This window comes from Aptenodytes patagonicus, chromosome 2 (genome assembly GCF_965638725.1).
Source record: "Aptenodytes patagonicus chromosome 2, bAptPat1.pri.cur, whole genome shotgun sequence".
In the NCBI taxonomy this organism is placed as follows: Eukaryota; Metazoa; Chordata; class Aves; order Sphenisciformes; family Spheniscidae; genus Aptenodytes; species Aptenodytes patagonicus.
This window is the reverse complement of record NC_134950.1, coordinates 58,487,417-58,511,788: the sequence shown is the minus strand read 5'-3', so window position 1 is coordinate 58,511,788 and position 24,372 is coordinate 58,487,417. Positions and strand designations below refer to the sequence as shown.

Here is a 24,372-nt window from a genome sequence, read left to right as displayed (position 1 = left end):
GGAAGCCTGTGGCCGGTGGCGTACTAATGTGCCATGTACAGGGTCTGACCAGCCTGCTGCAGTGTGCTGACAAAGGGCACCCAGCTTGGAGGTAAAAGCGGGAGCACTTGACTTCAGCTCCTTTTGCCCCATTTGGATCTGAGCAATCCTGTCCTTTTCAATGCTCAGCCAAGGTAAGAGTCTCCCACACTGGCAAAACACTACCACGGTTGCTTTCTACACCTGAGAGAGGTCTTTGGTGGCCACACATCCCAGCCATTGAGCAGATAGCCTCAAGCAGTGCAGGGAACTAGTCCTCTCCCCTCCCACATGTACGTGGGGTGTTTGCCACCCAGGAATTGTATCGTATGCTCCATTTACAGAAAAATAAGAAGCAACATCTCAGGGCGTTGGGACATTTAGTTTCCCACTGATTTCTATGGCTCTTCTTTTTCAACTTGGTGCTATAGAATTCAGCAAAGTGCACCAAGGGTAAATCAGGATGTTTCTTTTGGCCAGTTTTAATGGAAATCAGCTGGGCAGTGAGGGGAGATGTTGCACACGTGCCCCTGATGGCTGGGGCCTGCTTCCTGCAATGCCCATGTGCTTTTGCCTCTAAGCCACTGGGATTTTCAGGTGGTGACGGTGGGGAAGGTTAGATGTTGCCTTCTGTCCTGTCCTGCTTGATGCTGTGAAGAGAAAGATGAGCATGTCCAGAGCAGGCAGGGTAGACTGGGAGCTGTTTCATGTGGAAGAATTGAGGGTCTTGGTGAATGGTCCCATCCCTGCAAATGTGGCACTTGGATAGTTTTGAATTAGGAATGGGGCTGGAGGGTTGGAGGGGTCCCCCATGCACTTGCTGAAGCGCAGTGGGCACTCCGCTGAAGTGCAATAGGCACTCCAGCTTGAACCGTGGCATTTCCTGGTGGCTGCGTGCCTTTCCTTTCTATCGAGGGTAATCTGGCTTTGTAAAATGACAGTAATTTACAATGTCGCTTGCTGTAATTGGGGGAAATACTATTCCCTCCTCATCTGCAGCTGACTGGAAAATCTAGACGTGTCTTTTACTTTCTGTGATTATATTATTTGCTGGCTATAGAACGAAATAAAAAGTAGTTTGAAATGAACAAATGATCTGTTCGTGCTCCAACCAGTGAAAGCTGCAGAAAGAGGGAACAAATATGTTCTGAAATAATCACTGAATGTCAGCCTGCTTCAGTCTTTTCAGCACTTTCTTTTAGTCGGGAATATTGTGGAACATATGGATATCTGTATGCCTTTATGTAAACACTTTGCTGTCAGTCACCAAGTATTTATGAGCTTTATGGACAGATTTAACTGTGAATGTTTTGCAGTGATCAATGAATACTGAATTAGTGCTTTAGCCAAATCCCTATACAATGTGTGCGTAAGTCAGATGCAAGTGAAAAGTGTACATACTCACAATGGAAAGTCTCTTTGAAGATTTCAGACCAAAATGCACCTACAGCTGAGGTGTCCTCAGGTCTCTTCTGCTCACTTTGGCTCTGCCTCCATCTGGGATCACATGCCCATTTTGACCCGAAATAATCTGTGCTGAGAATGGGCTTGTCATTTCCACAGCGCTGTGAGGGCTGGCGCGTGCAGCGCCGTGGGTGTGGAGGGGAATGTGCTCACTTCCCCTTGGCTGTGCAGCATCAGTCCCGCTCCACATTTGGAGCTGCAGGACATGGGCAAAGCGAGCTGGATGTTGTACTGTCACGAGTCTGGCAGTAGCACAGCTGTGTGCTTTGCGTGATAGCTGCTAAATCCCAGCTAAATTTTATGTCTTCTGCGTGCTGCCCTGGGCAAGCTGGAATTTGCCCTTTATTAGAAGATCAATGAACAACAAGAAACAGTGGGTGCTTTAAAAAAGAAAAATTGGCACGAACCAACATTTTACATATTGCACATATCCATAATTTCTTAATGTTGAATGTTTTATGCAAGCAGTGAGGCACCAAAAGCTTGGCAATGTACATTTAGTTTCAAATAGCTGCTCTCTCTCTGCATAGCAGTGTTTGGAAAGCAAATATTTGGTTAATACGTGGTTAAGCACTTTTGCAATACAGAAAGTGTTCTTCATTGCAAGGTATCTTTCCTGAGAAAGCAAAGTGTACTTTTGGTTTTTGAATCCATGCAGACATAGTTTGTAAGCAGTAATTAAGATTTTACAAATACTTCAGGAGCCCTTTGAACTTGTATGTTGGGTAGGTCAGTGCATGCTAAATATTTTTATAAGTAGTTTTCTATGCATTTTTGCTTCCCTCTTCCTCCCACTCTTTTACTTTGCATGACCAAAATTCTCTCAAAGTGCAACTTCAGGTATTTTGGGTAAAACATATGGCATGCTCTGCATAAACTGAGAGGACAGTCACTTTAAGGCAGTACAGGATTAACAGTGTTCATACACAGCCCTGTGGATATTAAAATTAATATTACTGGGTTTGTATTTTATTTTTGTAACATAATTTATTTTCAATTTGTGGGTGAGCATGAGGTAAGGAAAGGACTAAAGGCAGACCTACCAGTGCTCAGCAACTCGCATACTTTACCCACGGCGGAGCTTTGCCCTGAGGGTCATATCAAGGTTGCCATGTGAACCAACATCACATCTAACTTGTCTTTGAACCAGCAGGGACAAGTCATGCCAGCGTGAATATAGACTGTGAGTGTCCTATGTTCACTGAAGTGCTGGTTGTGGCTCAGACGGGGTCCGCAGACCTCAGACCCAGAGAAGTTAAATGTGAGTTTCCCAGCAGAGTAAGTACGGAGGCAGACATTTCATCCTTAGTTCAAACTGAGAGAGGACAAGGGGCCTCTTTAACTTGCTTCCAGCTGCAACCATCCCCAAGACCCACTTCCAATGGCAAGGATCAGCAAGCACATCTCTAAGGCAGTCTGGTTTTTAGCCTTTGGTACCCTCAAAGTTGCCACTATTTTTGGATCACAGAGGGGGTACTAGGGATAAACAAATGAGTCATTCACAGTACCGCATAGCACCTGTGTGATACTGCCAGTCCACGTTTCCAGTCCACGTGCTTATGATCCTTGGGTCTGATTTGCCTGCAATCCAAGTGATTACAGTTGCAGATTAAGCCCATGGGAATTGCGCTGTAAACATGTACGGTGATGCATGAATTACTCTGAAATACTAGATCCACTTGGAAATATCAGATGTCTCACAGTGACCAAACAAGATGAATGGAAAGTATTAGCATCTATGCATCTCTTCCTTAGTTTATCACCTGTAAACTGTTAATACAGTGTTACCTAATTGCAGTTTTATTAAATCAATTAATTAGAAAGTAAACAGGTGCTATAGAAAACCCCTGAGGGGAGAAAAGAAAAGATAGTATAGTATGCAGTGAATAAGGCTTTTGAGAAATTTTTAAAACTATGATAAAAAATTTAAATTTACCCAGTATCCAATATAAAAATCAAGCTTTTTACAGGGCTTTAATCTGGAGGCATTGATTTATCGTTTAACATAAGCGTAACATTGTGATATATTGCCGATGCTGAATTAATTTGAGTTCTGTTTAAGAAAGACTGGTTGTTCTTTTTTTCCTGGTTTTTTTTTGTTTGTTTGTTTGTAACAAAATATTAAATATTTGGAGTGTGAAGACTATTGTTTTTGATTCTACATGTGGATTATTTTATATATTATTATACATGTTGCTTTACATGTGTGTTACTATATGTTTTACTTTTTTTCTATTGAAGCCATTGCAATTTGAATTCTAATAGTTCTGCTGCTTTTCTGGTTTTATGCTGTAAACCTGAAATAAAGAGGAAGGTAATGTGTCTTCCATTCTAAAGAAATTAAATCAGACCAGGTAAGGCAGTATTAACACTTCACTGTTCACCAAAGCTTTTTGCATTCAGTAGAAGATGAATAATTCTAATTTGTGAGAAACGGTTATTCTAGAAAGGAAAAAAAATGCAAATTTTATTTTCAGAAAACTGAAATGCTGATTTCTAGACCACCAAGCAAGAATGTAATGTTTAAATTATGCTGGCTTTGCTTCTTCAAGGCATTTGGGTTTTTGTTTGACTGCTACTGAGTGTACATGAAGTAAGAGAGCAGTTTTAACCTGTATGTCCACAGCTAACTATTCGCAACGCAGATAAACTGGGAAATTTTGCCTAGTAATTTCTTTAGCACCAATGAACTTCAGAAATGGACCAGGGTCACACAGTCCTAGAAAAATTCTGTATAAACACGGAAAATGAAGATAATCTCTTTCTAAAGTAGTTCAAATTTCAAGTATACAGCTGAAAACAACAGGGGAACACAGACTGACTGATGAGGAAACTGCTGTATTAGGGATCTGTTGATATGATAAAACAGTTTCGCGTATTGATGCAAAAGTCATAAAATCCCTTTTGTCCCACAAAATTTATTTTTGTTACAGAGGAACTCTTGCAACCCTAACTGTAGTAGTCCCTTGTGTTAAAAAATGCGTGCAATGTAATTTACTTGGTCAAGGGAAGGTAGAAAAACATTTCAAACCCCTAATTTATTTTTTTTTTCGGGGGGGGGGGGGGGTCCTGTTTTCTTCTGTGCCCTGTAAGAAAGAACGAAAGGGGGGAAAATCATTGTAAAGCTGCCGTTTCCTGTAATTACATTTCAGAATATGTTTCTGGCTGAGTTATAAGCTTCGGTCAGAGGTATCTATTACAATTAAAGCTGCCCTGTAGGTAAATAATTTTGTTTAGGTGAATAAATGATGCTCTACTAGTTGTAGATCAAGGGCTATGACGAATTCATTGTACACTGCAATTCTTGCAGGGATTAAAAAAAAGCTGTTTCTCTAGGAGATCTCCTGAATAGGTTTCCTGTGCTTCTGTTGTAACTTTGTCGTTAGAGAGCCTCTTTTGGAGTAAAGAGCACAATGCATAGACTGTTATCAAATGCAAAATATGACCATGTGTGAATGCGCAAATAAAGTGAGAAATGTTTGTGGAATGATTGCAGTATTTACCATTCTTTTTTTGTGCTGCCAGAGATAACAAGTGGGAATAACTGATTTTTGTTTTAGCTGTTGCTGTGAAAAACTGGGGAGCAAATTGCTTGGGGTCGAATGAAGCAGTTTATTATTCTGCTTTAGAGAAGAATATACATTTCTCTATTTTCAAGTGATCTTTTGTTTCCTTTTTAATTATCACACTGAGGTCAATTTGTTTTCCTTTTCATGGGGAGATGGGGACAGCATACATTTGTGACCAGTTTTGGTGAATAAACTATTCATGTGCAGAATTTTTCCCTGCTCTGTGGTTAAGTATCACTGTTCAGGCTCTCTATTGCTAGCCTGAACTGTACATTACATCTTTCACAGCAACATGCTAAATGATTTATTTTGAAAGATCAGAAGCACTTGGTTTGGGTTAGTGGAAAGAAATGTGAGCTGCAACAGAGGCAGTGCTCCCGCAGGGATCTCCCCTTGTTCTGGGGAGTGGGATACGCGAAGGAAGACCCAGCGTGGCTCCATGGGAGTACAATGTGAGGAAGGAGAACCTGGTGCGACTAAGAAACGCTGGTATTTGAAGGCTACCACCTTTTAATTCGTTCGTGTGTGAGTGGTTGAATCTGGTGGACTTGTGCTTTAAGTTCAGAAGTGATGCAAAATTAATTTTAGGTGGGACTCCATACCTGTGTACAGAAAAAGCTCACTTACAGAAGTATTACACAGAAGTAATCTGATCCGTTTTTCAATATGACACTAGCAAATTTATACTGTCCTTACACTAACTACTACTGGATTCAGGTTTTTTTCCAACTCTTTCTAAAAAATGCCTGAGTGATACTTTCAAAATCAAGAACTCAGATTTTGTTGCTGCTTATTTAGTAAAACAGCTTTAGTAGGCAAGTTTCAGCGTAACGATCAGGATGAGTGAAACTAATTCACTATTGTTATTGTGAAACCTGGGTACACTGTTGCTGGGAATTAGGTCCATTAAACATGTACTTTTTACTGCTTTCTGCCAGAGGAGAAAGTGCAGACTCAGTGCCTTGACTAGCTAATCTTCAGTGACAGTAAGAGCTGCAGTACTGCAAAATGAACTGACACATGTCAAGCCTGTATTTTCTGTAATGTTAAACAGATCGGCTCTGCTGTCATACGCCAGTTGACTCTACAGCATGCTTTGCTTGAAGCAGTGGCACAAGAAACGTGCAAGCAATCCAGCAAGGACTTTGCCATCTAACTCTTCTACAAGCCTTTCAATGACTTTAATTTTTTTCTCTGCTTCAGTGCAACTCGAAGCCATTAGCAAAACATTTTCAAGGTACTTAGCTGCCATATAGTGCATGACCATTCAGGGTTAATCTATAACAGCAAAGAGCATCAGAGGAGGAAGTTTTCTGGTTGCATGATTGCAATTTCTTTCCTTTCCTTTTACAAGAAGCTGCAATTTCGAATGTTAAGTTGTTTTCCTTAGGCAGCACCTTGTCGGTTTATTCTGTGTCTATGTCTGAGCATGGGAAGAAGAAGAACTAGAGCTTGAATTTTCCCTCTCCTGTTTTGAACTAATTCAGTAGTACTTCTGGGTCCATTTCACAATTGCGCTACAGGACGGTATCCCACAGACCTGCACATTGCTCACTGTTTCCCACGATACACTCATTTATACCTGTTGAAACAAACATTAAAGCTAGCTTTCCGGTCACTTACCTTATTCCCACTTTGGGCAGATGTTATTTTGCAAGATACACGGCAGTGGAGAAGCTGGGTCAGCAGCAGTGATGGAAATGTAGGATTTGGTCTTGGACATATGAGCAGGCCAACAAGATTCCTGACAGTGATTGTATCGTAATCACATTAGAGACTTTTTAGATACTCTAGATCTGCAGTTAATCGCAGCAGTTGCAGGTAACTCCTTCGCAAATAGCTTTTTTTAGGCTTCAGAGCTGCTAGTGTTGTGATAAAGAAAGGCCAGAGGTGATCTCTTCTTTTGCATCTATAAAACAACCTATCAAGTTTTTCTACCAGTTCAGGCTATGAAGAGCTGGTCTAGCACACTCACCTGTGCCCAAGGAGCTACACAGATGCCTCACCTGACCTCAGAATTGATTATGGACATAAAGCCCTATGAAAAATTAAAATTAAATTAAAATTAAAATTAAAATTAAAATTAAAATTAAAATTAAAATTGGAGCTGCGTATTTAAAATGTGTTAACTTCAAGATTGGCAGGTATATGCTGTACACTTTAAAATAATTAAGATATATCCTCTCATTAATAGTTAAAAGTTCAGTAAGTCCATGCAGCAGCTTAATAAACTGTTCATTGTGCCACTAAATCTGAATCCAAGCTCTCCATTTTAACAGTGAACCAAATTCAGGCACCACATCCAAACCCGTAAAGTCGTATTTCCCAGCCTAAACAATTAAATCTGCACAATGAAGCAGTGCAATTTTTTTTTCTACATAAAATTCATCCAACCTTACAAATCTTTCGGAGGAGAAGAAAGGTTTTCTTGGCAGGGATCTAACACTTTAATTCGTATTTAAATATTTGTACTTAAATATTAGTAGTTTAATACCCCAAAAGGTATTTAAGAGGTATGGTTGAATAAAACGTGTTAACAGTTAACATAACAAAACATATTAAAATATTACAGACTATCTGGTTATTCCTCTGTGTGCCGGGACTGATCAGGGCACACTTAGGGATGACATGAATGCTATCTTGTCTTTGCTTGACCTCCTTGGTGGAGCTGGATGCTGTTGTCTTTGCAAAGGATGCCAGTAAAGGGATTGTGATTTATACACATGGATCTTCTAGGAACTCAGCTGAAATCTTTCTTGTTGAATTCGAAGATCATTCCTGTGTTGCTTTCCACAAAATGGATTCAGAATAGGGTTAATCAAAATTCTAAGTATCACTAAAATAAGAGTATGTGAACTCCCAGTGAATAATCACTTCTTCTGTACTTCTGGAGAGCAAAAATATCTGTCTGCCTAGAGTTCCTTGGTCTTCATATTTCCCGTATTGTGAAGGTTTCTTACTACTGGGGGTTTGGGTTTTTTTCTTTGCCTTGAGCTAACTTTCTGTTCCAGTTGAAAATGTCATTAGAAGTAACAAATGTTTCTTTGTTTTTTTGTTTTTTTTCCATCCCATACAGTGTGAAAGGAGCAGATGCTGGCAACGTGATCAGACTATTTGTACCAGATATTGGGATGTTCATTGCTAGTCTGACAATATGGCTCATCTGCCGCAACATGTTTCAGAAGCCAGTAACCGAGGATGCAGCACAGTGCAACATGCAATTTGAAAATGAGGAAATGGTATCAAATACACATTTCTATCTGTATGGCTTTTAGCTAATAGCGAGCTTTGGCATTCCTGTCTGAGAAGTGTTCTGAAATGGTTTCATGAGCACGGGATATGTTAAGAAATTAACTTACTTTCAGGAAACTAAACAATTGTTTTTAAAGTGGAAAAGCTACAGTTGTCATTATCTTGAGAAAACAAAGCAGAATATGAAAAGTGGTAGATATGCTACTGAATTTTTCAAGTCGTTTTGAGTTAAGAAATGATCATGACAGTCGATCACAAGTTGTTTCTTCACCAGAGCTGCTGGTTAAGTCTGACAAGGTTGTTTTGCTACATACATTGCTCAGTTTCTTAGATAGCATCCATATTTCCAAACTTGTTATCCAAGAATAACAGCAGCATCTGAGTGATTATCAGAAATTACTCTTAGGGGAACGGAAGAGAGACTGTGTATTACGTTCATGGAAGGAGTTATCTAAAACTGTGGTCATACTGAGTGAGCTTGAGGATAATTTTGGGGAATGGCTTAGCTGGAAGTGTTGATGTATTTGCTGTGTATTTTACTAGTGGGAAGAAGAATGGCAGAGATACTGAATGCAGAAAAATCCACAGAGAGAGGGGAACAATTTTATAATATAAAAAGCCGCAGTGGGAATTTAGCCCAGGGTGCAGAGAAATTCCTACTACTAATCTTAACATGTTTTTTATCAGACGGTCTAGCTTGCCTAGGGTCTCATTTTCTGTCTTGTTTTATGTATGGGTGGAATGTTTTTTTCTTTACTCTCAAAACTCCGTTTTTAGGGGAGACAGTTGCAACTTGCTCATTTCAAATAGATTGCACTTTGAAGTGGGTAAAGTATTTAGGGGGATCAGCTGCCCATTTTGGTGCCACTACAGAGAGGAAAAAAAGCCTCTCTGCCTGTTGCCATGTTGTCTGGATTGTGGTATTGCCAGAAACTGGTTGAGTTTCTAGCACATCAGAGTTCAGTATCAGGACTGTACTTTATACTCAGTTGCTTGTAATTCTTACGGGCTCTCCTGACAGCTGAGGATTGCCTGAAGATCGCAGCTTTTAACTACACATTGGAGGATACCTAGGCCTTGGTCTGATGAGTGTACGCAAGGTTTTGCTGTGTTCTCCTGGAAGCCGGTTTTATCAGCTTTAAATCTGCTTTATCGTTGGAGCTGTGCAAAATGGATTTAGCAGCAGGCTAGAATCGGGGGCTATACCCATGAGGGGAGATGTTTGAAGTATTAATAAGTGTGGCTAATTGGCATGTTTTGTATTCAGCCCGTCTCAAAAGAGTTGCATTTTACCAAACTGGGCTCTAACAGATTTCTTTGAAGCACAGAGTGTAGCTTTAAATTGGGTTGGTCCTAGACTGGCTACCTCAAGGCAATCCACCAATGCAACTAAATGGGCCAGAATATTCCATGAAGGAAGAGCGTGGGAGAGAAGAAAGAGAAAACTTTGACTGCAAAGAAATATTGATACTGGACAAATGGAATTCTGTGTAAATATATTTTACTTCTTCACATCAAAACTCAGCAAATATTATTTATGTTCTGTAAACGGTATGTATTATAGATTATCTAGTGAACTCAGCAGCTGTGTTGAGATTTAGTGACACCCAAAACTCACAGGAAATTTTTTTAAAAAGGGATAATAGTTACTGTCATGTGAGGTGAACCTCAGTGCTTTAAGGAATTGTGATCTTCACAGCTGAAATGATGAATTTGCATCAGAATAACCTGCTTGTTTTTTGAAGATGGAGTGAAATGGAGAGTGGAAAATTAAATACCTATTAAACACATTTTTCCAACTTCAGCTTTCTTTTTGTAGGTGTCTGCACATAACATCCTGGAATCATTTCTGCTAGTTAGGGGGAGGCTGCAGAAGCAGCTGAATCTGCTAGGAATACGTATTTGGCAGGACTGACTGTAAGGAACCTAATGCATATGCAGAGCATGCAGCTGAGTGTCTGAACTTGGGAGAATATTGGCATGATCTAAAATGAGTCCAAACTGTCGGTTTCACATGACAATTTTCATTTCTTCCTTGGTAGAGTCCACTGGAAAAGGAAAAACTAAGTGATCGGTTCTTTGAGTTCTGCATTAGCTGACTGATGCCTGTGGCTGCATGTTGGTGCAGCTCTCTACTGATGCTGTAACTCCATTGAATTAGAAAATACAAAATTAGTTGCAGCAATAACTGTCCTACAAACAAACGCTTCAGAAGAAGTGTTGAACTTGGTACTGTGCCTCCAAGGGAAATAGTCCTGGGTTTGTTAGACCAGCCCCGTAGCCAATTCCAGAATTGAAAAGCTTTTGCTGAGAGTCCCTGCCACCAGCCATCAGAGATTCGTGGCATGAGATTTTGTTAAGAATGCATCGGCTGATTCGAACAGGCTCAACAGAGCCATAAGAGAGGTGACTTTTCAAATCGCTAGATGCCTAGCCACAGGTGGCTCTATAAATCAAGAAATCAGCACTGTGACTTCCAGGCAAAAGCAGAGAGTTTGTCTTGCAGCTTTACCTTTTTGCATGAAATTATTTACATTGAGCGATTCTCAGACCTCTTTGCTTTGTGGGAGAGTGAAATACTATGGAGATAGGCTTAATTAAAAAAAGAAAGGTTAATCTATCTACTCCTTCCAAAATTTATGTATAAGAAAACTTGTTAAATAATTGTTTTAATACTTCTAAAAGACCTTTTCAAAGCTCTGTGTGAATCCTTCACATTTCAGTCGTTATATGGGCATGCTGAAAAAACGCCTGGAGTTGAGTAGCAGTTTGTGATACTCAGTTTTGTGCTGTACTTTGTCATGGCAGTAGCCTCCAGAAACCAGCTGTAGAGTACAATGGATCATATTGCCATGGATTGAGATGCAATTCAAAACAAGAAAAAGTATCAGAATCCAAATTAAGGACAAAAAGGATTCATTGAAAAATGGATGTCCTTCTTCATTACACTGCATCCAACTTTAAGGGAAACAGATCTCCATCAGAAAAGTGTATTCTACAGAACAGAACTGGGGGAGGAGGCTGTAAGGCAGTGAGAGACTCTCAATTATTTAAGTAACGCTATCCCAGGAATAAGCAAAGAGTGTGGTTTTAATTAACAGTGAGTCATGAAGTAGGAAGGTCTGCCAGATACCAGGCTGCAGTCCAACTCATTACCACCCCTAAATGGTTGCACACTTGGAGCAAACGTGTCTGCAGGCCTTTTTTATTAGGGCTCAGAAAATTTAAAGCAGGTGAATTCAGCTGGAGACAGGCCCGGATTGCAAATGCTGAAAAGCACAATGCCAGTCACAAGGTGTAAAAGGTGGAAGAAAATAAGAAAGAGCAGTTAACTCCCAGCTGCAGCTGGAAGTACGGCATTTTTGATTTGGTGCAGATGGTGGTTTATATGCCAAAATGCAGATACAGTATATACAGTCTGATAGGTATTAGAAAGGAAGTAGCTTTTTCTTGAGACTGTGTATGAATTGCCTAATATTGTAAGTGACGGGGGGGGAGGAAAATCCTTCTGAGATTGCACAACCTAAACTTTAGAAGAGGTGTTGATCTTAATTGAAATATACAGTTGTAGTCTTCAATGCAACTTCCTCCCACGGCACTTGCTGCCTTGCCCATTCAAGCTTGTTTCTCATCCACGCTCTTCTAGAAAGTAAATGGGACCACTGGGTCTGTACTTTGTCGCATAATCTGAGTCAAGCTTGATCCCAGAGCCTCCACCCCTCCTCTTTTCTGCGGAAGGCAGAGATTTGTTTGGGATCTTAAAAGGAAAAAAAAAGAAAAAAAGGAAATGGTTTTAAAATAAACGAAGGTTTGGGAAAAATGTAAGGAGGGCTTGGCTTGGGGTCGAGATACTGGGCTGGAGTCAGGAGGACCAGCATGGTTCTCACTTTGGCCACAAACTTGGTTTGTGTCCTCGGGCCTATTACTTCATCTGTCTCTGGGCTTCTGTGTCCCTTGGCAAATAGGAACAGGCATAATGCTCAGTTTCCTAGCTTTGTCTTTCTAAACAGTGACAGGGCTGTTTGTCCTACACCTACATCGGGCACGTAGTACATGGGGAGCTCTCTTTTGGTCCAGGTCTCCAAGTGTGACTGCAAAGCATACAGGACAGAGTAGATAGGCTCTGAGAGCTACACATGTCTTGTGCCCTGTCCAAGGACTTCCTAGTCTAGAAATTGCCCATTTAGACGAGTATCCTCATCCTAAAAGTAGCTGGTACCTGCTGGATAGGGACAATAAGCAAGTAAGGGAATACCCTTTTTCCCCATCTCCAACATTACAATTTATCCCGATCTCTCCTAGTCAGAGACTGGCTTTAATCCTAAAACATGTGGTTTCAAATCTCTTCCAAAAAATGTTGTTGTTAATTATAGCTACTCTGAATAATCTTGTTAAACATACAATTATCCAGACCGTTTTAAAACCTCATTAATTTCTTGGCTTCGGTGGCGTCATGAAGCAAGGACTTCCACAATTTAATAAGTGCTCTCTGATTTTATTTTAAATTTAACACCCTTTAATTTTATGGAAGGTCCCTTGTATTACATGTTATAAAACAGAACAAGATGGTATAAGGGAAATCAAATATATTTATTATCTTGCATATTTGTCCTTTAAGGGTAAGCAATCCCTGTTCTTTTTTCCATTTCTTTTGCTTCCATTACTTTTTTGTGAACCAGCTATAGTTCTGCAATATTCTTTTGAGCTACAGGGAGTATCAATGCCTCAGCATTTCGGGCAAGGTCTTATTGTTAATTTGAGTGACGGTATTATGACATTCGTTGTTAGATTCAGAGATTGTTGGGTTGGACGATTCTACTAGTGTATCACCTATCTGGATGTCCCGTAAAATATGGACAATTAGTTCAGCTTAGAGCACAGCTCCGAGAAAGATATGATGTCCCAGTCCTTGTAGTTGCTAACACCTTGCCAATTTTCTTGCCTTCAGATGCGGAGATCTCCTTTGAGCTGTTTACAGTGGTGCCCATGGCGCTGTCTAGATGGCCATCCCGTTTTTTCTTAAAGCCTTGAATGGGTATATTTTTCCTGAGATTGTTATTTTGTGTTTATCTTAATTTAATTTTCTTTTACCAGTATCAAACACTCACCTGGCTTCATTAGCTCTCACTGATGTGGGACCCTCTGGCCCTGACTTCTCTAAACATCTTCCCATATGCAACTTCGGCTCCTTCAATATTTGCTTCTCTTCAGAGACAGCAAATTGTGGAAATTTGTATTGTGGAAAATACTGTGGAAAATAGTACAGGTGATAAAAAGGGAAAAAGAACTTCTTAGAGAGCGTTGGAACTTCTTGGCTTCTTTTAGCTTCTTGATGACACCTCTTTTTTTCCTCTTTTTTCTTTTCATTGGCATCTCTGTATAGCACGGCATTTGCCTACCTTTTCTAATTGGTTATAAATACTGCTTTGGTTTTGACCTCTGGAGAACTGGTCCAAACCCAGTTGGTCTTAGTGTGCTTTGAACATGGTGTAAGTAGGGTTTAATACCTTATTTCTGTGGTTTAAAGAGAGTAGGTGAGGCTCCCTTATCGCTTTGCTTGCAGTGCTTGTAGCGGTGAAGTTTGCCAGACCTTACCCAGCTGCCTCCCTCAGTAACAATTCTAATGCATCTCATCTTAACAAGGGTCAAAAGTTTACAAGTTACATTAGCTTCTTGGTTTGATGCACATGTCTTTGGATAAGTCTTAACACAAATATGTAATTATACTACAACAGTGCCTCAGCTACATAATCTTACATAGTGCAATATACTATGTATTACCAAGTGCTGTTAACCTGTTCAGCATGAAACTTTAGCATGCACCTGTCCTGTTTTGGTTAGAAATGTGACAGATGTATGATGAAATTCTAGTGGCAGCTCTTCACTGGGCTTACTGGTTTGCTTGTCTAACAGTCCTCAGTGCCAAATTTTGAGATACAGAGGTGATAACCAGGAGATCAAAATACTGGAATATTATTGCCTTCGGACAGCCTAAGTGATGAATAACATGGTACAAGAAGGAATCTCTTGGGTCACAGAATTCAGTCTGCTGCTGCTGTGGGCAGCTGTATCACACAACTCCCTCTGGAAGGTAGGAAGCACCATCTTGAAAACAGGGAGATTTTTCTTTATCCCATTGCTCCTGACAGGACCCTGTTCTGCAATTTTGCTTTTCTGGTGGTTAGAAAACCTCTAATTTAGATTGTACATGTATTCATAACTGCATTATAACTCTCATAGTTCTGCTCTTTTGATTGAATATACTGTTTCCTTCCCTAGCATGCATTTCTCATATTTTGGGAGAAAAAACCCATATTTATTCAAAGTCTGCTCTACAAGACAAAAGAAGTTGGGTAATTTTGGATCCTCTTGTAGATTAGATTTCCCATTCTCCTGTTCATCCCAGTAACCTGTGGCTCTTCAGGGTGATACTGGAGAAGTACCCAAGCCCCTTCTGTATGAGCTGAGGCAATACTGCAGATAACCACAGCACTCCAATTGGGCTATTTATCATGCTTCTTAGCGAGATGGATAATGGTACAATGTGTATATTTCTTGGTCCAAGAGTTACTCCATAATGGCGCTGTGCTGCTTCACATACCTGCACTAGCTCAGTTAGAGTTTGTACTGAATTGTGCCTTGTAGTCATAACCCAAGTCTTCCTATTTCCTTTTCACTAAAAAAAAACGTGTTTCATCATCTCTGGCCAAACCACCGAACTCTGCCTGTGAGTTCCCCTCTCTTTTGCATTTGGCTTATATGCCTGACAGTTTTTTGAAGTCAAGATGTGAAACCGTATTTCCATATTAGCCAAGTGAGTCTTTTGCTGAAATCACTTGGTGTTTGCTCAGGTGCGGTAGGTACACTGGGAAGTGAAATAATCTTTGGCCGTCTCAGTACAATATCTATTGTATACAGGATTTAATGAGTTGCCTTCCTGTTATCCTGCTTCAGAACTGTGCTTGTCTTCATTCATTTTTTATTTTTTGTTTCCTCTGAATCGCTAAATGCCTCTGTCCCTATGTGCTTCCAGTAAATAGCTGATCCTTTTTTGTAACGAATGACTCTTTCCCACAGGAGATTTCACTGTGGAAGTGTATGTCATTCATTACTATCAAACACTGCAAACACACTGAAAGTTATTTCTGATGGTACATCCCTGATGAATTTAGCTAATACTGTGTAGGCATTTAACCCAAGCTTTAGCACAATTTAGATCTATCAGTGATAAAATTTTTCATTAAGATCTATAGGACTTAAAGTTAATTTAGGATTTTTATTTTCAGTGGTTCAGTTGTGTAGTATAAATTTTAGAATACTGTTTAAATTCCAAAATGCGTCTATCTATCTCATTAATTTCACACCTACCAAAATGTTCAGTGCAATTGTCTCACACTTGATGAGTTCAGCTCATTTAGCAGGGTCTTTCCCTAAGTCACCCAGTGCCTGTGAGTGTAGATTGCTGAGCTCTCAGAGTGGTTTTATTTTTCTATCCTGGCCTGCAGGCTGCAGCCCTCCCTCCATGCGCACCCCCTGTGCGTGTGTAGGGCGGTGGTCCCTTTTTGCTTTCTGCAGACCCGCCTGAGCTCCCTCTGAGCACCGCATGTATCTTATGCAAGATGACCTTAAAGAAGATGCTTTTGCTAGGCAGTCCCATTTCTGTAGAGCTCAAGTATAATGACATGTGGGAATTGTTGCTGTGGAAGTTTTTGCATCTATTCTATGTCAGAAGAAGCAGGGAAATCCACTCCTCACATGCTGACACTTCCAGAACTGTGGAGTTCTTCAATTCTTTGCAAAATTGGAAATTCAAGAAATGATTACCTTAACATGGTTTAGTATTGACTGCATGTTAAAAGTGCAGTCATTTATATCCCATTAAGGGCTTCCAGTTCCTTTGATGGTAAAACAGGTAGCCGTTAAATTTCTTTTCCAGCTTTTGTACTCACAGCTGGGTCTGTCTAAAGAATATTGCGTTATTTTGATTTATTTTTCTATATGCATCTTTACGGTATGTGCTGCTCCTAAAGGCAGGTAGGTAATGAATTCTTCCTACTCCTGTAACTATCTCATTTCTAAAGATAAAGGTTAAAAATCTTTTTTTTGGGGGGAAAAAGGCTTTTCGAGCAAGCTTGAAAATAGGAACTCAGTCATGTTATGGTATGTTCCATCTAGATTGAATGCACCATCTTAGGCACTATGGAAGAAACTGAAATAAAACAATGCGATAGTAGAGAGGGAGTCGATTTCTATAGTTCTGCTGGCACTAATGTGGTTGAATCGAAGAGCTTGTCTCAGGTGATTCCTAAACCCAACTGTTCAATGTAAGCATTAAGGTTTTTAAAATGAAAAGAAAGTCCAGAAATTTGGACATGGTAACGGCTTGAACAGACTTATTAAAGATGTCTAATAAATTGTGCCTGTGCTACTCTTATCACAGGTATGGAATAAAAATATGGTCTCTAATTAAAGGTAAATAAATAGTTGTAGGAAGTGATTTCTTCATTCTCTGCCAAAGAGAGAATCATGGTTTTACAGTAACAGTGTCAGCAGGAGGCCATGAGTGTGTGCCTCAGGGCATGCAAACTGCAGGGCGGCAGGAAGACGATCCAGCCCTCTTTAAATAAACTGGTGTGGCTATCAGGAGCAAGGGAGTCTGTGCTGAGCTCTGGGATGCTACAGCTAGAGCGATTCCTGTGGAGCTTGATTAAAATTGCCAGGAGGTCAGAGTGTGCAGTCTGCATTGTGGCTTGCTTGCTCTCGTCTCCTGATGAAGTGGGTGCACCTATCTTTTCTGCAAGCCAAACCAAGCACCTTCAAGCTGATCTAGATCTTGAAAGCACTTCTCTGGTATCACCAGCAATAAACAGCAGGGCCTGCCGCAATGTACAACTTGGCCCTCGTGCCGGACCTGTGTACCTGTAGCTGTTTGGGTAAGGCTGCTGCAGGGGGATCCCAGGAAGGAGCAGGCTCTGGGAAGCGGCTGGGTACTGGGGTGAGCCCTGCAGCCCCATGGGCAATTCAGAGGCAACAAGAACGTGTTTAAATCAGTGAACTCATGCACTGCTCCTCAGGAGGTTGTTTCAGGCTCTCCTTCACAGAGGTACTTTGCAGAGCATAACCACACGACAAGCAGGTTGCCTTGGGAGCATGGCGGTGCTGCCATGCAATCTAATTGCAGGTTGCGTTTCTGCCACCTGCAGTCCAGACCCTTGGAAAACACAAAGTGTCATCTCGATATTAAGTTTGATAATGAGGCTCATCACTGCATCTCTATGACTTTTTAAATGCCCACATAATACATAGATAAATTGATAAGTTGAGCTGACACGGCAGGATCCATTTAACCTTTGTTCAAAATTCTAGAAGCAACATGTTAAAAACAGTTGGTGAACTTCACATAACTGTATGTGTTTCTCAGGCTTATTTTTCATTTTCTCACTCCTCTCTGTTTGTTTCCTGGTTCTGGCTGGGAGGAAATGTCAAAATACTGCAGAAGAGGCTATCTGTACAGCATTTATGAGCCAACTGGAAGGAGGAAGCACCTGAACTCTCATGAGAAGTTATTCTTGTGAGCTTAGCAGTGCACGCTTGAGAGGTCCTGATAATTAATGCAATGCATTCGCAGGGATGGAAGTTGTGTCCATTCTGAGACTTGCATATCCTCAGTTGTAACAATTCTGGTTAGTTAAATTTTGTTGCTCTCATTATTTGAATTTTTGAAGAGTTTCATTCCTGTCCTCTCTAGAATCAAAAAGTCAATGAATGAGCAAATTTGTCTTTACAGACACAATACCATTAAGTGTAGGTACAAAGCAAGGAGTGTTCTGAAGCAAGAATGGGTTTTAGGTTGGAGTTAAGGCTTCTTGTTAGTAAATACATCTCTGGGACTAGAGGATATCTTTATGCAGTAGTGTTTATACTGTACCAGATGAAACATTTAAAAGTTGGATGTTAATAAAGCAGCCCCCAAAGTAGCTAATGGACATTCTGGCCCCGGCCACAATAGTAGCTGCCATAGCTGCCACAGAGGCTGTACTGTTTCCTTGCCTGTTCTCTATCTCAATTTGGCAGTTTAAAATAGTGTTGTACAATAAATACTCCCGGGACTTCCACACGATTGCTGAAAAACCTAAACTGCATTTAGTTTGTTTATAAAAAGTCCTGGGGCCCTGCTCTGCAGAGCAAAGGTCATGGAAACACGTTTATGGCTTCACAAATGCTCTATACTCCTTGAATGGAGAAGTTTATTTGATTTAATCAGCATCCACAGGGATCCTGTAATTGCATAATAAGTAATTTATTATGGAAGTAAAAGTATTTTTCTAACTGTAGCCTATGTAGCATGGATTTGTAGCTTTACACTAATCCACATAGTAAAAAGAGCTTTGCAAAACAGCCCGACTGGAGTAATGGTGTTCTGTGATGAGCGCGTACTTGCATGGCTAATCATCAGAAAGTGTTAAAACAACAGGCACATTATCACCATGTTGGATGTAAAAACTGTTCGCTGTTTGCCTGCTTTCAGCAATTTGAAGTGCTCAATGTGCGAAACTGAAAAGCCGTCCCAGATAATCCAGTTGTTGGGCAGTGAGTATGAGAGTGGGGGCATCCAAAGTTTGTCTTTTTGACATACACTGGAACATGGCCTTTCAGCTACTTCAGGAAAGGAACATGGCCTTTCAGCTACTTGACTTCACCTTGGGTACTGAATTACAAACAGATATGTTTGTACACAAAAAAATATCAAACCTATAGTTGTTTAGCTGTCATAGTCTTTTCACTGAAATAATCATCGACTGGGTCATGAATGACACCACTGGGAGGTAGACAGAATAAGGCTAAGGACTAAGGTATCATCCTTAAAAGCACTTGCAGATAGGGAAGAGAGAGATGCGGAAGCTAACCTGCCTCTTCCAGGGAGCATGCGGGTGCAAAGCCCTGGTCTCTGAAACCAGGCAATCCTTGCACAGCCATATTATTGATAATGCAGGCTGTGATGAAAAGTTGCAAAACAGTACGCATCTGTTCTGGAAAAGCTTCTGGGACTGCAGATTGTGGTTGTTGTCGATGGTCAGGTTTTCCCATTTGCTGGCTTGTCTTAAACTGAGGAGAGCGGTTGAAGAGCCCCAACTCCAAACAGAGATTTGTAGTTTTAGAAGGAAAACTTGGGAAATCAGTTTGGTATTTGCTGAGGTTCAGAATGCTGAAGTTTTCTTTCCCACAGCTGATGACCTCAGTAGCACCAGAAGTAGGTTGTTCTGCATTTCCTGTGAGTGTTTGTGAGGTCCTAACTTTTTTGTAGAACTTGGAATTCATATTTTCATATCTAAATGAAAGTGGAAATACAAGGAAAGTTAACTTCTTTGGTAACTCATCAACTTGCTTAAAGTGTGTAAGCATCAGTCCGTGGAAATTTTGGACCATCATCTCCTCCTCATCTGTGTCCTGGTCCAGTGAAATGCCCTCTTTCCTAGTGCTTCTCATTGGGCATGCTGTGTCATACGTGTCAGTACTAGATTATTAATACTGAACTCTTAAGGCAAAATGTAGCCTAAAGGTCCTTCAGATCAATGAAGCAAGAGTGATTAGCCTGGTCAAGTTAAAAAATTATGGTCCTAGTTATCATGATAGGAAAATCCAAAGACCCATTTTGAGATCAAGGTGTGGAATTGGGCATTTGGCACCTGAGGTGAGGGAGGCAGGTAGGGGGAAGAGACAGAAAAGGATATCAAGTCCCACCTTTCATTGGGCTGTTTTATGTGGTTTTCTTACTTCCGTGTCCTCTTTTTTATTTTGTTGATTGAAGATATTGTGTATTTTCCTCCAATTTATACTTAAAAATATTTTCATTTTGTTAATTTTTCCCTCAAGAACATTTTCTGCTTCTGCATGGATAACATTTTATTATTTTCTTTTGTGACTCTTCAGACTTTTATTTCCTGTTCCTGCATATGTATAATGAAGTGCTATCTCAGCAGTTTAGACAGAACTCCCATTCAGCTTAAGCTGTAATAAATGTATATATCCGGTCTTCATGTTCAACGTAGATTCGTGGTATTCATAGAGATATGAGTTCTGACAGTCTCCCATGGAATAACTTATTTATTTTGAAATTATTCCTATACAACTTTTGTAAGTAATTCCAGATTTTTAATGCATATTGTCTTCAGAAAATTGAAAGCACTAGCTGAAGAAACAAGGGTCTCCTTCACACAGACCCATGTATAGTAGGCGTGCCATTTCATAACCTTTAAATGTCCAGCAGTCTCACTCATTCTCTTTTGCTTGGAATATGAATGCTATTGAAGGTTTCACTGTTTGCTGGTCATATTAAGCTCAAGGCACAGAGCACTAGAGCCAGTTCAGGAGGAGCAGGATTGGGCCCCAAAAGGACTAGATAAGGAGCAGGTTCATCTAGTAATTACAGCACAAGCAGAAGTCATCATAGCTTTTGCCCTTTGTATGGCTTTCTTGCTGAAACAGCTGTGGCAGAAATTAGAGCATAATGTATCATTCAGCCTACTGTCAGCATTGTTTCTGAATATTTAAGTAGCTCCTGTTTAGGTGGGAGCTCAGATATGAGCAGCAGGGATGAACAGACAGAATGCCTCTTTGTGCTGCATGGCCCGAAATATGATGGCTGCATGTTTGGGCTGCCATCTCCTCTCCATTATTTTGCATCAAGATCTGATAATGCATATGTTGAGAGATCTGTAAGTGAATGGTGACAATAGCAAAGCAACTGAAATGCTAGTATACTCCATTTACAATGGGTATAGCTAGTGAAATAGCCAGATACGTCGAAGAGAAAGGTGGATTTGCCAGATCAGCCCTGCTGTACTTAATATGTATTTCATTGTAAAATATATACCCTTGAGATTAAGCAGGCTTTTTCTGGGCATTCGCAACATTGTTAATGCTCCAAAATAAGAAGAGAAAGTTGGCACCAAGCTTAGAGGTGAAATGATGGAGCCTACAGGGAATTTTGTTCCCTTTGGGAATCCACATAACGAAATGGTACTGAAGAATTTGGTTAAGTAGGCTGAGAGTTCAGCTGTTCCTACTGCAATCTTATCTGGCAGTGTGGAATTTTTTGCTGCCAAAGGTCACCAATAAATATAAAACTGCTATTCTGATGAAAAATACCAATAGTCTCTCTTTCTCACTTTCACACACAGAGATACTGCTTGGCCAGAGCGTTAGCTAATACACAAGTTCAGTTTAGTGCCAAAGAAGCTATGCCTTATTACACCAAGTGAGAACCTGGCTCAAAAATATTAATTTATTTTTTTAAATATACCCCTACCTGTCTGTGAATGACTAATTTTTCCATAAATTGTATCTCTGGATGGGCCTCCTGCTAATCCTGCAGATTCTCACCATGGGTTGATGATTTAGTCTGCATCACTCAATAGCTGTGTATGTCTTCTGGTCTCCAAGATACGATGGAGAGATGGTGAAGGCCACTGCCAGATCCTAACAAACTGTTCAAGTATGAGGGGCCTTTACACGTGTCCTTCTTTTCCTTTTTCCATTGTGTAGTTCTAAGCCACTGGTCTCATTTCCCCTGCTAAATTGTTGCAGATCACTCAAGCTTTCACTACTTCTCTCTTGCTCAGTTTTTCTCCTTTTCTTTCACCATCAGCTGATCTCACGATTTCTCATTCTCTTCCTGAGCCTCTGCTTAGTGTATTTTTTCTCTCCCGAACTGCCCTTCAGTCACCAATGAGCTGTCTATCCATTTATTTCAGCCCTTGTTGCCCTGTCTCAGTTCACTCATACTCGCTGCATTCTAGGTTTTGCATTTAAAGTCCGAGAAAGGGTTCATGGGGAAAGGTTTGAAAAGTGAGGTTTGCTGATGAACATCAACCAGGAAGGCACTTGTCCTTAGTGGCTGGAGCTTATACCTAAAGCCATTGAGCCAAAGAGGAGTTTAACAGGTAATAGATAGCAAGGTGGAAAGCATGCTGAGCAAACCAAACCAAATTTCATTTAAAAATGAACAAGCAGCCTGTTGTGCACATCTAGAAGGACTGCAGTCTTTCTCAGAGATCAACCCTTAACATCCTTTTTTCTTGAGACAGGTCTGAAGTGGGAGCCATCAATGTACAACTCCAGCTTTAGTACATCTTTCGTAACTCGTAACGAGTTGTTATACCTTTATTCGTAACTTTCTTGCACATAGTCAAAGATTATAAGCAGACTTCATTTTTAAATAATATATGCGTGGGTTTTAATTTCAAATTCCTTTGTCTCTCTCTCTCTTTTTTGCATTCTCTTTTTCTTTCCCCCCTTTTCCTTCAGGCTGTAAGAGAAAAGTTAGAGCCAGATGATGCTTTGATGTATGAAGAAGATCTGGATGACGAAGACTGTGGTGAAGCAGAATTTGAGGAAACCATGAAATTAAAACTGCTGCGTAGAATCGCCTCCCTAGCATCCAGACTGAGGGAGTTTATTGGCAACATGATAATCACCACTGGAAAAGTTGTTGTTACAATTTTACTTGGTTCAGCAGGTTGGTGCATTTGAAAAATTTCCTCCAGAGCCCATTAGATTATGCATTTAACAAATGAGTTTTCAGCGCTTTGGCACCTGCGGGAATAACAATGGAAATTTTTAAGGGAAAAGAAATTGCTGCTGATTTTATTTAAATTAACTTTTTGGCAGGCATTAAAATATGCTGAGTTGCTTAATTTTTTTGTACTAATACTGTGTGGCCCTATCACTCCATATATGACTTTTACAGCTACTGTTATAACCGAATGGTGAAGGTTGCATATTATAAGTGACTATAATGTGAATTCATAGATTTGGTTCTGTCACTGTGTAAAAAGGAACTGCATTCACATAGGCTTTAAAAAAAAAGAAAAAGAAAAAGAAAAGATGAATAGGTTGACTATGCAGTGTGTAAAAAGAGTGATAAGCAGGCTTCATGTTGGTTTTTGATGTGACTTTTATGTTGTTTGGTAAAAGTAGCTGTTTTGATATGATATGACCAAGCTTTTGTAAGACATTTGATTTAGTACCAGATAATCAGCTACAGAGAGAATGGAAGTGTACAAAATCACTGTAGGTTGTAATGAATGAATTTAAAATTAGATCATGCAATTGTAAATTAGCATTTATCTGCCTACTCACATGTTTGAATAGAGTCCTTACATATAAAGTATAAGTGTATACTTAACATATAAGTATACTGGTATATGAAGTATAAAATAATAGTACAAAAAATGCTTGGTATTGAATGACGAAGACTGGTCAGATGTGACTCTTTTAGTAAGGCAGGCTTGCTCAGTAAGGTAAGATTATCTGACAGTCTCACACGTAGCCAAATGCAAAGTAATAAATCTAAAAAGGGAAAAAAAATAGGTTATGTGGATCACCATGGTGCCTGACGTCAGGGAAGAGAGATGCCGTAAAAAAAAAAAAAAGTGCAATAAGTATAGGCGAATAAACATGGTTTCGGTGCCATTCTGAAGTTGCATGGGTGAACATCACCCAGGGAGGATGAAGCAGAAGGATCATGCAGCAGCGGCAGGGACAATTTCTTATGAGTGGCGTTGGGCAGCTTGTCTGCGGGACTCCAACACACGCTGAGAGCTGGGAGGTGTTTGGAGGAGAGTTACAAAAAGGACTTGAGGTCTGGGAAGCCTGTATTCCAGAGAGAAACCTCGAGCTTAGTTAAATACTTCCTTACTTACCGTGCCAAGAAAAGAAAAGATGGTGATTTGACTGCAGCCTTGAAGTACTGACAAAGGTACAAAGTGCCTACATTTTTTTAACAGACATCTCATCTAGTAGAAGTTATAATATGAGCCAATAGTTAAGTGGTAAACCTAGGCAATTTCAGACCAGAAATAAATTTTGAACTTTTCACAGCCAGAGTAATTGGCCATAATAAACAACTTTTTTATGGTTATAGTGTATTCTCCTTCTCCTAAAGTGTTTAAATAAAGACAAAGTATCTCTTTGAAAGAAGAAAGGAAATAGTTACAGCCTTGAGGCAGAAATTGCTGGGTGAAGTTTTACAGCCTCCATCATGAAGGCAGTAGGAATAGATGATCCC

General features: G+C 40.1%; 1 protein-coding gene across 1 annotated transcript in view; it reads left to right on the top strand.

Annotated features, from left to right (window-relative positions):
* Positions 1–24,372, top strand: part of PIEZO2 (piezo type mechanosensitive ion channel component 2) — a 324,199-nt gene that overhangs the window by 172,911 nt on the left and 126,916 nt on the right. The window contains exons 5-6 of the mRNA XM_076329988.1: positions 8,128–8,290; positions 22,611–22,821. Coding sequence (XP_076186103.1) covers positions 8,128–8,290; positions 22,611–22,821 — 374 coding nt within the window. The remainder of the gene's footprint in view (positions 1–8,127; positions 8,291–22,610; positions 22,822–24,372) is intronic.